The sequence below is a fragment of the Xiphophorus maculatus genome, chromosome 23 (assembly GCF_002775205.1).
Source record: "Xiphophorus maculatus strain JP 163 A chromosome 23, X_maculatus-5.0-male, whole genome shotgun sequence".
Classification (NCBI taxonomy): domain Eukaryota; kingdom Metazoa; phylum Chordata; class Actinopteri; order Cyprinodontiformes; family Poeciliidae; genus Xiphophorus; species Xiphophorus maculatus.
This window is the reverse complement of record NC_036465.1, coordinates 17,942,836-17,957,517: the sequence shown is the minus strand read 5'-3', so window position 1 is coordinate 17,957,517 and position 14,682 is coordinate 17,942,836. Positions and strand designations below refer to the sequence as shown.

General features: G+C 37.9%; 2 protein-coding genes across 4 annotated transcripts; one reads left to right on the top strand and one right to left on the bottom strand.

The window, feature by feature from the left end:
• The first annotated feature begins 202 nt into the window (after positions 1-202).
• Positions 203-8,216, top strand: LOC102233560 (myozenin-2). Of its 3 annotated transcripts, none has more exons than XM_023328878.1 (6): positions 203-337; positions 1,260-1,350; positions 3,389-3,546; positions 5,144-5,297; positions 5,841-6,024; positions 6,749-8,216. In XM_023328878.1, exons 2-6 carry the CDS (start codon positions 1,275-1,277, stop codon positions 6,930-6,932), a joined length of 756 nt encoding a protein of 251 aa, XP_023184646.1. In that variant the 5' UTR covers positions 203-337; positions 1,260-1,274; the 3' UTR covers positions 6,933-8,216. The 3 variants fall into 3 exon arrangements, with proteins under 3 accessions (XP_023184646.1, XP_014325887.1, XP_023184647.1); XM_014470401.2 differs by having other exon boundaries at positions 205-337; positions 1,245-1,350; XM_023328879.1 differs by having other exon boundaries at positions 206-337; positions 1,245-1,350; positions 5,144-5,225.
• On the bottom strand, positions 7,836-13,733 carry rbm22 (RNA binding motif protein 22). The gene is made up of 11 exons (XM_005795306.3): positions 13,627-13,733; positions 12,440-12,493; positions 12,322-12,351; positions 12,081-12,213; positions 11,882-11,982; positions 11,379-11,551; positions 10,323-10,523; positions 10,048-10,212; positions 9,657-9,745; positions 8,908-9,036; positions 7,836-8,826 (listed from the first exon to the last, which is right to left on the bottom strand). Exons 1-11 carry the CDS (start codon positions 13,678-13,680, stop codon positions 8,672-8,674), a joined length of 1,284 nt encoding a protein of 427 aa, XP_005795363.1. The 5' UTR covers positions 13,681-13,733; the 3' UTR covers positions 7,836-8,671.
• Between the last annotated feature and the right edge of the window lie 949 nt (positions 13,734-14,682).

Here is a 14,682-nt window from a genome sequence, read left to right as displayed (position 1 = left end):
CTGGACAACTGCTGCAAACTCACACAAGCACGCGCACAGAGGAGATCCGGTTTTTACAATCAAAGCAGCCCGAGGTCAGGATGTAAATCTTTGCACTTGCCCCCACCCTCTAATCACCTTTTTATAACCCCACAAAAAACACCCCCTCATTTTGTCCTTACTGCCTTAGCTCTCTGCTAAAATAAACCCAGTGAGGTAAGTGCCGGAGGCATCCTGAGATGAGTTTTATACAGTCTGTTCCTTCAGGGTTGAGGAGTGTCCGAGTTGAGAGGAGAAGCATCCCAGATCCGTAGTGGGACGAGGAACAAAACCAGAAGAAAACGAGAAGGAAACACAGGTAAGGCTGGAAATAAAGACTTTCTAATCATTTATACGCTTTGACATGAGACACGATTAGACTTAACAGAGTGTACTGTAGCAAAACACACTATATGTAATTTTTGACGCTATCTGATCAGAGAGATGATAGCTAACAACATGCATAAGTCATTAAATAAAATTAAAACTGATATACAACTTCATACCTGAGGCAAGTTTTTGGCTCCAAAAAAATGTAATTCTTCTTGAAACTGTTAAAACGATTTGCTCGTATTGATTACTCAGTATTTATGTAACATAAATCCCATTTTAAAAATTTTAGTTTGCTCAAATTATGCGTCAAGGTATCAAATAAACTGTTACCTGCTCACATACAGAACATGTTTTTGTAAGAGAAGGAGGACATAACTTAAGGGGCTATTCAAACTTAAGGATTCGTAATATATTCACAACAGGAAGGCGCTTTTGTATTTCAATTCATGGTGTAAAATCATGGAACAAGTTAAATGAGGAGTTAGAACAAAGCCAAAATTTAATGCAATTTAAAAGGAAATATAAGGAAGTTATTTTCACAAGATATAGAAATATGTGTGAGAATTAGTACCAATGTGTATATATGTAAATTGAGGCATATGAGTGTGTGTGGGTATGGATGTACAGCATATTTAGACATGTAAACACAGATAAAATGGAAAATTAATTAACCTATGTTTATTTTTTATTTGATTTAATAATAAGGGTCCATCTGAAAATATAGTATGAGTTTATGGAGTAGGAGTTCATAAGTTTCTTACCTCTTCCTTCTCCTTGCCGAGCATTTTAAGATTATCGTGGTACAAAAATATGTCTTTTGCATTCTTTGTTCATGTGTGTGATTTTATACTTTTATCATGTTTGAAATAAACAAATGAATAATTATTATATAGCTGATCATGATTAAGGGAAAACCATTGGAGATGCATTCTGGAGTGGATGACTTGACCAGGCAGAGGATGTTGCAAGCCAAAGCTCTGTCTCAGGAGGCCAGAGGAGGTAAGAACTTAAAGGAGTGACACAAGGGGTTTATGTTCACCGTTGGGTTTTGGGACAATATGGCCAGGAGGGCAACAGAAGCACACAAACACAAAGAAGTCCTCTCTCTGTTGCAGCTCAGACAACTTTTTAAGACCTTATGTCCACATCAGGTCAGTAGGAATATTTTATGTTATGCAGTTTAAAAACTTTCCAAACTGAGGATACATGGCTGTACACCACAGCTGGCTAAGATGATGTTGTTACTGGAGCTTAATTAATGGAAAATTACTTATTTTTTATAGAGACTGAACTGCCTATGGTCATTGTCGATTCAAAAGTTTAAAAAAATTAAAAATACATAAACTCGTCTGTCTCTGTCCTGAAGGTTACTTTTTGTAAATCTAAAAAGCCAAAGCTGAACAGGTCAACATTTTCAATGCACATAATGAGGGACTTGAACCACAGCTGCCTGTCAGCACATGTAACAACTTTACACTAAAAAGGCCACTATTTATTTAACTTTTGTTCTGCCAGACATAAAGTGAGATCACAGGTGGGTGTGTCAGGTGTAACTGAACCAAACATCAAAGTGTGTAGCTTGTTTTCTTGGAAACAAGTGGACACTGATACTCTGAAATCCTTGGAGTGGTAATGTGTGGATAGTCAGCTGGAACTATCCCAGCTGGCTGTTTGCTACTCCCGTCCCGTCCGCTTGTAAGGCCTTGAAAATTATTCTCCTAAACTCAGCAAAACGTGACTCCCACTGCTGAATTATACACAGGCTGATCAAAGGCAGCTCCTCTAGGGTGGCATGGACCCAGACTTCTCCCAACACTTATCATGTGCGAGTAAAAAGGACCATCTGCTCTGACACAAGTATTTCATCCAAAGATCCTATTTATATGCCCAGTTTCCCATTTAACTCTGGAGCACAACAAACATTACACACCACTTGACATCATCTCGAGGCTATTTCAGGCCATCCATCATGCCGCAATACAACCTAAGAAGGGACCCCCTGAGCAAAAACTGCATGGATACTTAGTGACGGCACACATGCTTTAGCTTTTAAATATCAGTCCAGCTCAGCTGTTTCATGTTGACAGATGCAAGAAGAGCACTTGGGACTTCATGACTTGCCAAGTGTCTGTTTTTTTCCTTTTTGCTTTCCTTCTCTTTGTAAATTGTTGGAGTTAGAGCTGATTCAATTTATAAACTTAAATTTGGAAGTACTGGTGATATGAGAAAAGTCTGACTTTTTCAAAGCTTTAAATGATTTCAGACAAAAAAAAGCAATTTTAATCCTGTCATTTGATTTGTAATTTTTTTTTTTTAAAACTGTTTTGCATTTAAGATAAGCAACACCCTCCAAGAAAGGATAGGCAAGAAATATACTATTCAAATGGCTTATTGAGTAGTAAAAAATCTGTGTTCTGAGAACAAAATGGACAGAGAGTCTTCAGCATATGAGTGAATAAATAAATAATGATACAAAAACAACATGAATGAAAAGAAATGAACAGGATTTCTACATATCTATTACTGTATAATGACTAGAAGTAAAACACTGAAGGAATCTGGAGGCACAAATAGAGCATGAATGAACTTAAAACCATTAGTTTTCAACCCCATAACAAATAATGCATTACAATAATCATATGGACAAAGGATTAATGGGAAAACTCTTTATAAAAGGCAACAATAAAGACATAGATTTACATTAACTACCATAGATTTAATTTTAAAAAGCACATGTTCACCTTAGCCAAAGAATTAATTCTGATGCATGAGAGATGAATGAACCATTAGATGAAGTTTAAAATAGACCATGCTTGTTGTTACGAGTTACATGCCCACTTACTGTTTGGGTTAAGTGTTGGTTTGGGGGAAAACACATTACAGATTACTTGTAGATCTTATAAGCTCTTGCAAAAGATTGAACATGATCGTTTCTATTTATTTGTGGTAACCTAAAAGCTACAAATAAATGAATGTATGCATTTCACTCACAGAATGAGTCACGTGAATCACTTACTACTGTGTTCCCTTCTGACAGGTCTGAACCTGGGGAAGAAGATCAGTGTACCAAAAGACGTGATGATGGAAGAGCTGAACCTTTCCTCCAATCGAGGCTCTCGCATGTTTCAGGAGAGACAGAGGAGAGCCGAGAAGTTTACATTAGAGAACGTTGCCAATGGACCTTATAATCCCAATGTAAGAAATAGAAAAGAACAGACACATTGTAAAATGCTAAAGTATTCTTTTTTCCCTGAGAGTTTATGTGATAAACTACACAAAGAGCATTATTATTGTGATTTGAGAGAAAATTAACACATAGTTTTCATTCTTTTTGCTCAAAATAAACAATTTTAAGAGTTTGTTGTTCACTCCATAAATCTGGTCTTTATGCGAGAGAAGACTAAAGAAGACTAAAATAATGGATAAAATATTTATTTCATTTACACAGAAAAAATCTAATAAATATATAAAATAGGAATAATAGTCAAACATAAAATAAAACTTTCTTATTCAGCTTGAAAAGGAGCAGGGAGAAGCCAATGCTTGCTAAATCCTATCCTTATCTGACTCATCCAGTATAAATGATGTATTTACGGCAAGAATATCTCAGTATTTTCCACATTATTTACACTTACATTTGTCCTTCATTTCACCATTATCCAGTCTACACTATCCACAAATGAACCTATACTATTAATTGCTTTTTATATAAACTACATCTTCTGCACACTAACAGATTGCCATCTAAAATCTAGCTCTGCCCTTGACTAGTAACCTGCCTCAGTGTAAGGTATAAATAATTGCCTTGCCATTATTTCAAAAATCGTTTTTATATTTTTTGGTAGATTTCTTGTTCTATACGCTATGTGACAGGTTTTGAATTTGACATGAATTTCGAAATTCACCTGTATCCCACCTCATAAACTATCTGTTTGGCTTTTTTGTTCAAAGTGGATGATGTGTTTCTCCAAATCTCCACACATTTAAAGTTAAGTATGATGAAACCAATGAACAATATAGAATAGAGCTGATGCGTGGCTCAGAAGAAAACCATTATTCCTTTCTCAGCTTGTAGCATGCTATGTCAGGACACAGCAAGCTCCAGTACTCTGGTCGAATTAGCCCAAAATTAAACATTGTGGTCAAAATGCTATTTATGGTAGAAAACTAAGTCTGTCCATCACCCCCACCATGGTGATGGCTACGTCATACTGTGGGTATTTTCTGTCACAGCAGGGACAGTGAAGCTGATCAGAGTTGATGGGAAATGGGTGGAAGCAAGAGGCTGCAAATGATTTAAGGGTAGAGGTTCGCCTGAAAATGATGAGATCAAAGCTTAGTCATGTGTTAGTTTAGTCCAGTCAAGTCCGGACATAAATCCAATAGAGAATCTGTAATGAGACTGCACAAATGAATTCCAAGCTGATCTTTAGAAGTGTGGCATGCACTGGAGTGAAAACCATGTGTCATTTTCCTTTTACTTCACAATTGCAAACTACTTTGTATTGCTTTATCCCACGAGGCTCTAAATGTTGTTTGGTAGCTTATTATTAAAGTTGATTTTTTTAGCTATGTTCCAATCAAATATTCAAATAATAAAAAACATACAAATATACATTACACTCAGTAGACATACTGTGTTCCCAAGATTAAACATTTGATAAGTTTTCCCACAATTGCTGTCTCAACCAGAGTAGCATTACTGTTACAGCCAAAGTATAAAGCCGGTCTTGTATTGCCATTTGAGGATTAGATACATTTACAGGAACCTTAATCAGTGTGTATCCTGTAGGCTCATCTTGAACTCAGTCCCCCCCTGCAGTCAGTCTCCGTGCCGCAGGGAGGAAAAGAGAACCAGGCTTTCTCCATCCCCGGTAAGCACAGCCTGGTCATGAACCTTCAGAAGACTGTAGCAAAGAAGGGCAATCCCAATGTCCTGGCTCCAGGTAAATGGTAATACACTGCAAAGAAAGGGCTGCCACAAGCTCAGACTGGCTTTCAGCATTGCCAGCGCTTGAGGAATGCATGGACACACTTGCACCATGATATGCCAGAACTCACCTTTCCAATCGCACTCCCAGCACATTAATTTGTTTTATTCTAATCAGAGCCAGGGGAGCTGGCAGTTTGTGGAAAGCAATTATCTTGTGAGCATCTTTGCTGAGGGCTGTTGTATATTTGGCCTGGCAGAAAGCACTGCTTCCAGTCTGACTGATGAGCAACTAAGCTCTGTTTATTATCAGGGATTCACACTGAGATCTCATTACTGTCATTCCTATTGCTGACAGGAGTGGCATCAGAGAGATTTGTATGTAAATTTTCATCCCTATGCGCTTCGAAACAGCATGTTATTTTTATTCAGAGGGTGGGGGTTGAATTTAATTGAACAGTTTCTCAACTGGAAAGTATTGAAAATTACTCAAACACGTCTTTAACTTTACTTTGGGTTGGATCCTGCTTATTGCTATCACGTTTTTTTTCTTGGCCAGGCTACTCTGGGCCCCTAAAGGAAATTCCACATGAGAAGTTCAACACGACGGTAATCCCCAAATCCTACTGCTCCCCATGGAGGGAAGCTTTGGGAGGCAGCGAAGAGCTTCTGAATACTCTCAACACCCAGCTGCCACAACCCCCACAAAGACTACAGCCTGCTAACTACAGGTGCTTCAACAGGTAAATCCTTTCCTCCATCACCTGACAGGTCTCTGCAAGTGAATCAAACACATACGTTTTTAAGCATGAACGCTGAGGCCCGTCTATCTCCAAATAGACCCACAGATGACCTAACCAAAGAGATCCATTATCATTTGTTCCCCCGGCTCCGGTCCATGTTTCCATAAGTTGAAAATGAATCCAGTGTCTGGCTTTCAGCTCCTTGGACTGTGGCAGCATGATGGTTATTTTCATCTCTGGGCCTTGACAGATGATCCACAGGAAGGAGGGGAGAGGGGTCTGCAAGCTTTCATGACCCAATAAGACATATAGCACACGAAAAGGGAGTCATCTTTCACATGACATACGTGCAAGACAGAGCAAATGTGAAGCCAAGGCAGATGGGGAGATGAGGCCGGCAGGCGAAACAAACTGAAACAAACGCTGTCAGTCAAACTGATTCAGTCCGCCTGTAAGGAACTGCACCCCCTGTGGAGAGATCCTCTTACATCCTTAAGATTATTATGAAATTACAGCATCTTAAAGCTGAACTCTAATCGTCGGGAAGAGAGGTTGAGTTCAAGGCGCACCCAATTTTAATGGTGTTAAACCCTGGTGGGTTTAAAAAAAAATAAAAACCTTGTTTGAAGCAGTGCATATCATGTGTCATGCAAAAGATTTTCCCTGTTACATCAAGGAGAGTTACTTGATATAACCCTCTTTCTTTCCCCCACTCATTTTACAGAACTCCGATGCCATTTGGCGGCACAATGGCCAGCAAGAGAGTCATCCCAGTTATTGGCTTTGAGGCCGTGGAGCCCCAGAAGCTTCCCGGCGTCGCCCTAGACCGTATGTGTAGACGGCCAAACTTCAACAGAGCGCCAAGAGGATGGGGAATAGACTATAGCCCTGAATCTAATGAGCTATGAGAGAGACTTTATGAGATAAAACCTGAAGCACAAACCCTCTCTCTTTGAAACGGTCCCTCTGTTGATTGCAACAATCGAAAGGAGAAGTTGGAAAAAAAAATAAAACTCCAGCATAATAGTGGTTTGCTACTAATGAGTGTTGTGAGCATACAGAGGCAGGCGATTATGGGCTGAGTCACAGGCTCACAATGCCTTGCAGAAGTATTCACCTCCATTAGTGATAGGTTGAAAACTAAATCCCAAGTTTTTGTATGTCCAACAAACTCTGATCAACCCACCTTCTGAAAATGTAAGAGTTGATCTATCAAGACACGGCCATCTACCTAACCCAACAGGCCATAAGAGAGAAGTACGATTCAGGGAAGCAGCAAGGAGTCTCATAGTAACTCTGGAAGTGCTGCAGAGGTGATGGCTCAGGTGAAAGAAACTATTCACAGTTTAGGTCATGAGCTGCACATCTGGCCTTTAAGGAAGACCAGCAGGAAGGGGAGCTAAAGTAGCCAAGTAAGAATAAATAAGAAACTTGTGGAAGACCAGGCTCTGGTCAGATCAGGCATGGAATATTTTTTCACCACAGTCAAAAAGCTATTTTTGGTGGAAACCTAACCACCAATCCCATGCTGAGACAAAACTATTTTTATCTGGGATATCGAAACCGGATAGATCCTAAATATTTAGCTTTAATGGTTTAGATTAATGCGTATTCACGTGTTTATAACAGTCCAGTCAATGCTCAGGACTGAAACTAGTTGACACTCTGTGGTAAAATTTGAATATTGCCATCTGCAGATAGTTTCCAGCTACTGTGACTGTGCTACAAGGAGTAGGCAAAGTATCAATATCAAGATGTGCAAAGCTAGTTTCTGTCATTGCAGTACAAGGTGGTCGATCAGAAACACATGCTCCATTTTTCAGATTTTATTTGTAAAAAGAGTTTAAAACCATTTATCAACTTCCTTCCATCTCACACATATAGTGTTGTGACGGTGTATAAAAATTGCATTACAATAAAGTTCATGGTTGTAACAAAATGTAAACATGTTCAACAGAAATGAATACTTTTGCAAGGTACTGTAAGAAGTGATCCCAACATATTTTAACTCATCAAAACCCATCTGTCCTCTCGTTTTTACTTTGTGAATTTAATTCTGTGAATACAGTCATAAACAACATGTAGTAATAAATGTACGAGAAGATAATTATTGACAAGGGTGTCATTTTAATGAGAAGTGAAAATATATAAAGAAAATTTTACAATAAAATCAATATGATGTTCAAAATTGAGATGGTGTCCAATAAAAAAAATAACTCAAACTAAATGAAAATGAACAGGTTTAACAATGCTTCTCAGTATTCAACTCCAGGTGAAAAGAAGCAAAATGAGACAGAAACAAATTTACTCCAAAGACTAAGTTCTTATATGTACAATGGTTCCATGTGGTCCTGGTCATATCGGCCTCATGCCCAGAGGCTGTTTTAACAGTTTGCTATTAGTTATTATTCCTTAGTACGACCAAAGTCATCGAGTTAAACTCTGACTGTCACCTCTGATGGCACAGAATTCATTTGCAACTCTGTAGGTTGTATTAACTGGAGATTACTAATTCCTGGGCAGCGTGTTTTTTCTGGAAGCAGTCCTCTGGCCCATAGAAGCCTTGAACATGCACGCAACCAACCAGGTTTGACATGAGAAAGCCAGGGAAATCTAATCACAGCCTAACGTCACTCTACTCTCGCAGCTATTCGGTGTGGCGTGCGCCGTGTGCCGAGTGGGCACCCATGCGCTGGGGATCCTGGGACGGGTAATGGATTGTACCAGGGGGTCTCATTGTCATGGGAGGGGGGACAGGTGGAGCCATGGGACCCATGGGGTGAAACATCGGAGGGCCATAACCTGAAGAAGAATAAACAATTTACCATCTTAGGCATCTGCATTCACTCTGCATCAGTAACACAATTCATGGACTCTTTCTACCTGGTGGAGGGGGGTTTATGCCTGGAGGTGGCGGTAAAGCAATGTTCATGATGGCAGGTGAGGAGCTTGGATCTAGGTTGAAGTAGTTTGCTGGAGCCTCTTCATCGAGAGCTGGTGGTGGAGGAAGTGCTGATAGAAAGAGGGGAAACAAAGCCTCTTTGTATTAGGACTGTATCTAATGATTACTTCAGTAATTGAGTATTAATGATTAATCTGGAAAGAAAATTGCCACATTTTGTACAATATTAGAAATGTATTAAGAGATCCAAATAAACAAATTCTTTATTTAAACAAGATGCCCAGAATGCTGTAATACAGCCTTCCACAAGTGTGTGCTTTCTGCTTGATTTATTAATACAGTGAAAGGCAAATCTAATGATTATTTTTGGATTAACTTAATCTCAAAGGAAAAAATGATTAAGATTATTATTTTTTTTTTTTTTTTGCAGAATTTGAACCATATAAAGCAAAACTTGTGCCACTTGAGTTCTGGGTAGAACATATTTACAGACAAAGTTTTTTTTAAATTTTTTATCTTAATTACAAAATGTGCATATTTTTGTAGTTTTGGCTTAATTACTGCTCTGAGTATGTTGCTTTTTCAGCAAATGGCCTTTTTAGAGTTTGCATACTTTAATGATTCATTTATTACTAAATTAGTGGAAGATTACTTAAATAATCGACTCATCACAATTAATCGTTTAAATCTTATATATATGTATTCAAATTCTTCCGGTGGCTGCACTCACCTCCAGGCAGGCCAGGTACAGGATCCAGTCTGGTTCCCATTTCACTCACTCCCTCCTTCACGCCATCTTTTCCTCTGGCTGCCTGAGACCTAAAGGGTCACACCATCTGCATTAGATGCCCTTTTATTAAACACAGTGTAGCAGCTGAAAGCAGCATTCGCCATAGACAATCTTTGTCTCCAGCCAACTCTCACTGCGTCAGTAATAGTCACCTTTTAACAGCCCTGTAGTTACCAATTTACTGACACTTGTAACAGCAATGCTGGGATTAGCTCAGGCTGCTACACTCATTCTCCTTGAAAAGCACCTGGCATTTAACAAGCACATTATAGCACATCCCTCAAAGTGGCTCTGCTTGATGCGGCTGCACGGGAGTTCAGAAGCGACTTACCTTCCCCACTTGACAGTGAGTCTCCGTCCATTAATGATTAGTTTGTTAAAGGACTTTTCTGCAGCCATTTCTGCTGCCTGCCGAGTGGCGAATTGGATGAAGGCGCACTGCTGCCTTTGGACTATAGTAATGGTGCGAATTTCTCCAAATTGGTAGAAGTGACCCCTGTAGTGATAAAGAAACAGTTTGCTTAACAAAAGACAATGTAACCTAAAGACTATGAATATAAAATTCACTATTTGAAGTTGCAACAGCGCTTGCAATAAAATACTCACTTGAGATCTCCGTCTGTTACTGTATCTCCCAGGCCGCCTATGTAAAGAGTGCTAATGGACTTGTCCTCTGGTGGGTCCAGTCGGGGCATAGTTGAAGCCCGCTTCAACAACTTGTCAGCAACTGGGTCATTGATGCCATAGTAACGATCTTTAATGTTCTGGTCAGCCAGAGGGTCATCAGGATCTGTAGGCTTCTCGTGCCTGCAGGTAAAAAAAAGAAAAAGAATGTACCACAAAGATAGAAAATAAATGTCAGACTGAACACTACACACATCAAAAAAACATTTCTATTGAACCTTTTCTACAATGCTAACACAACAAAAAAGATTAGAAACAAAACAGGACACATACTGCTCAAATGAGTGATCAAGTTAAAAATAAAACGAAAAAAAATAAAATTAACAAAAATTACTTAAAAATGATAATGTAGATGATAGAAGTAGTGTACTTATGTATGCTGATAATTTTATAAGTGAACATGGTTGAACATAATCAACTATAAAAAGACCAACAAAAAATGTGCATAGCAATATTATAAAGTGAAAATATAGAAATAAGTTATTTGTATAACAAAATAAATAAAAAAACTAGTTTCAAATTGACTAAGAATTACAGATCTAGAGAAAAAAAGTTAAAAAAATAAATGCATGTTATTTTATTCAGAAAAACTACAATGCTTCAATCCATTATTTTGTCTTCAGGAAGGACATTCAACAAATGGTAAAGAGATCTCTCCCTGTCTGTTTTAGTTTGGACTTTTGAAATATTTAAAAACATGCTACCTGAAGAAAAGATTGTTCTGAAGGGCTCATACAGTAAAAAAAAAATCTGAAAAACAAGATAAACTAGCTAGGACTACTGAGAGCTTTGTAAACAAACAGACTTTAAAATCTTCAACTTACCAAGTAGCAAGAGTAGAGACTTTAAAATAGGTTTCATTTATGACAATTCTACCATTCTTTGTGATTGTAGTTAATCACAAAGAAAGCCTAATTGACTACTCAAAATAGTAAAAAGAATAAAAATAAAAAAATAAGATTTAGCCATAAAGCCCACCTATAGGGACACTCTTCTCCTCTCTTACACTCCCCCTTCACCCAGAAGGAGCAAATGTGAGGCCGGTTCCTCTTGTAATACGGCGTAGTTCGGGCCAATTTGAGCAACATATCACTGGAGCTTGGAGCCTTACCAAGCTGGCCTACTGGTCGAGTGCCATCAGAATTGGCTATCTGTAAACACATATTTAAACAGAATCAATCACTGAAAACTGAAAAGTCAGCAAAACAAATGACAAATTGTAAAATAAAGCAATTTTGACAAATTATATTAATATTATATTAATTATATTAACAAATTAAATTAATGATTAATGAAAATCATTATTGAACAGATACTCCAAAGTGTTTCTCATAACTTGGAAGGAAATTATGAAAAATTCTGACACTGATACTACATGGTAAACTATATACAACAATTAGGAGAAAATAAATATTTTGCTTAATTATAGTTACTGCATTTATAAAAACTTGTTTTAAAGAGAAGTTATTTTGCAAGGCTACCTCTCTCTCCATGTTCTGTGTGTAGTACTCTTTGTTCACGTCAGACCTGGGAATCTCGTCTTTAACAGTGAGGCCAGTGTCTCTGACCTGGATAGGCAAACCTGAAAGCCACAAGATAAAACAGAAGGGTTACAACCAACTTATGTTGCATAAAACATGTCACACTGGTCAAACTTAGAGCAGATAATCAAAGACTCACCATACTCCAGGTCAAGAAGGCATGTCTGACAAACGTTCTTCATTTTACTGCAGGTCTGACAGACCTCCGTCTTCTTAAAACGCATCCGTGTTCCTGGGCACCATCTGAACACGGTGAAGGGCCGAGCACAGATCTGATGGTTGAAGATGAAAACCTCAGGCATGTTCTTACAATCCAAATGTTGGTTTATGAAAATGTCTCATTACATAGTGTAACACAAGGTCAGAGTTGCAAAACATACCTTGCATTCTTTTCCATATTTCTCCTTGGTCTGTAAAAATGAAGCACGAACATGTTTACACCTCTAGAGCTATAAACATGAGTTAAATTAGCACAACATCCAGAACATAAAATCTTACCATACGGATGTAAGGATTTTCCCCTAAACATGTCTGGCACAGAATTGGGAAATCCTGTAACAGAAAAATCACAATGGATCTTCTTTGTGAAAGAAAACAACCACATTTTGTATCTTTATCTCTACTATGGACTATGATTCTGTCTTTAGCAAAGCTAGAATTAATGTGTACGTTTCACCCGTTGATTTATTCATATTTTGTAAATACTCTTGAGCTCACTTTTTGCTTCAGTATTGAGGCATATTCAAATGTATGAACAGAACGAGTCCTGATTCAAGCTCTCTCCCACTTTGCCATCTGTTGAAGGATGCAGTTTCAGTCAAAGTGCTTGCAGCTGAACATGACTAGGATTTAATCCATCCATTTCACACCATCAGTCAAACATCTAAATATAAGCGGCTCTAGTGATTTAAAACGTCGACTACATATTCTAAGGTTACACCCTCAATAGTCTGGTGTTTTAAAAAACTAAGATGTCAAACACCTGGTCGCTAAAAACAACGTATTTACTGCTGTATCAAGTACTGCAACAAGCGGAGAGCAGGGTATTGTTGTGTTTTATGCCATAAACTAGCTTTAACAAGCTTAAACTCGAGATCTTGCTTAGCTGCTTTATCTGAAAAGTTGGTGCTAATGCCAAACTGTTAGCATAGGTATTTCCCTCTGAGGGCCACGCGGATATTATATTTACATTTCTAAGTTAAAATTATTAATTCATCTGACTAAATTGTAATACCACTGCAAAGGTGTGAGGTCAGTATTTTAAATACAAATTCTGAATGTAAGATTTTACCGGATTGCGACTATTTTAGCCCTGTCAGCCTCCTAGCGCTAACCTTTTTAGCTTAAGTAGCTAGCTCTAATACAGCCCGTGTTCATATGAAATCCAGAGATATTTCTTTAGGGATCGATCTGGGAAGTTATTGCTTTGCTAGTGTATCACTGAGACAATGGACTCGTTTTCATCTCTATTCAGTTAACATTCACATAGCAGCCAACCGCGACATACAGATAGATGCTAAACACGATAGCAGCCACGCTACAATAGCTAGCCGACAATGGCTAGCGGAAACTACTACTCAAACCGAGGTGGTTTTAAGATCTACTAAGTGTTGAGTTTTGGCTTCTACATATTTCATTCATTCCTACTCACTGTTGTAGAAAAACATGACACTGATTGAACATACCGCGTCTTCCCAGTTCTGTCTGTTGTAGGTGTTAGAGCCTAGGGAGGTCGCCATTTTGGAAAGTGTAAGGCAAACTTCACAGCTAACCAGCTCAAAGCTAAAGAAATCACAGCCGCAGTACCTGACATTGCCTTCAGGTGTCGCTCTGGTTCCAAAATAACTGTACAAATATGGCTATTTGAAACGTTGAATTAAAATCACATTACATGTCAGTTTTTATAAGCACGAATTTATGAACATTATCCATTGTTATAAAAATGTAATACAAATAGGAAAAATTACTAATTCTAATATTTTTTCCAATCTGTCTGTCTACATATTTGTATCTTGAAAGAGAGAGAATGAATGAGTGAGAGAAAAACCTCATGGGACATTGTCAGAGCAGTGTGTTCATAGGAGCTTCTTTTTTTAATTGGATTTCTCTTTTTTCTGATAGTGTACAACAATGCAGCAGAACTAACAGAGACAAATGACAAGCTGTCCATTGGTGACAAGTTATATAAGCTAAGTTTAGCTATTAGAGAGAAATCGGGCTAGTTTTAAATAATTTTCTCAACTTATGGTTTAGCACTCACATATTAAGGTCTTAATAAACAATTTATTGGTATACTTTGTTGTATTAGTCAAATAAACATTTCAAGACAAACACAAATAACTAAAATATAACATGACATAAGTAATTCACGTTGACACAACAGTTTACTTAGACCAAGAATGTGAAAGATTGTGATTACATTGTTTTTCAGTGGTATATATTTTACGTAATTTTAATGGGTTACTGTTAGGTAAATACAGGAGAAACACATTTAGCAAAGTCAAAACTAACATCCAATACAATTTTACGTATAATTTGAGGCTTCTTTTTCCTTTCATTCAGCATGCAACTACTGATTCAACTTTCATGCAAGTGATAGACAAGAGGAAGAGATGGATTCACAGATCCCTCAGAGGTAATGTCATCTATTTTTAATTTATCCATCCACTTGCCATTGATCCATCCACCTGACTTAATTCAGGTCAGAGTGTCTTTATTGTGTAAACCTCAGATTAGAGGGG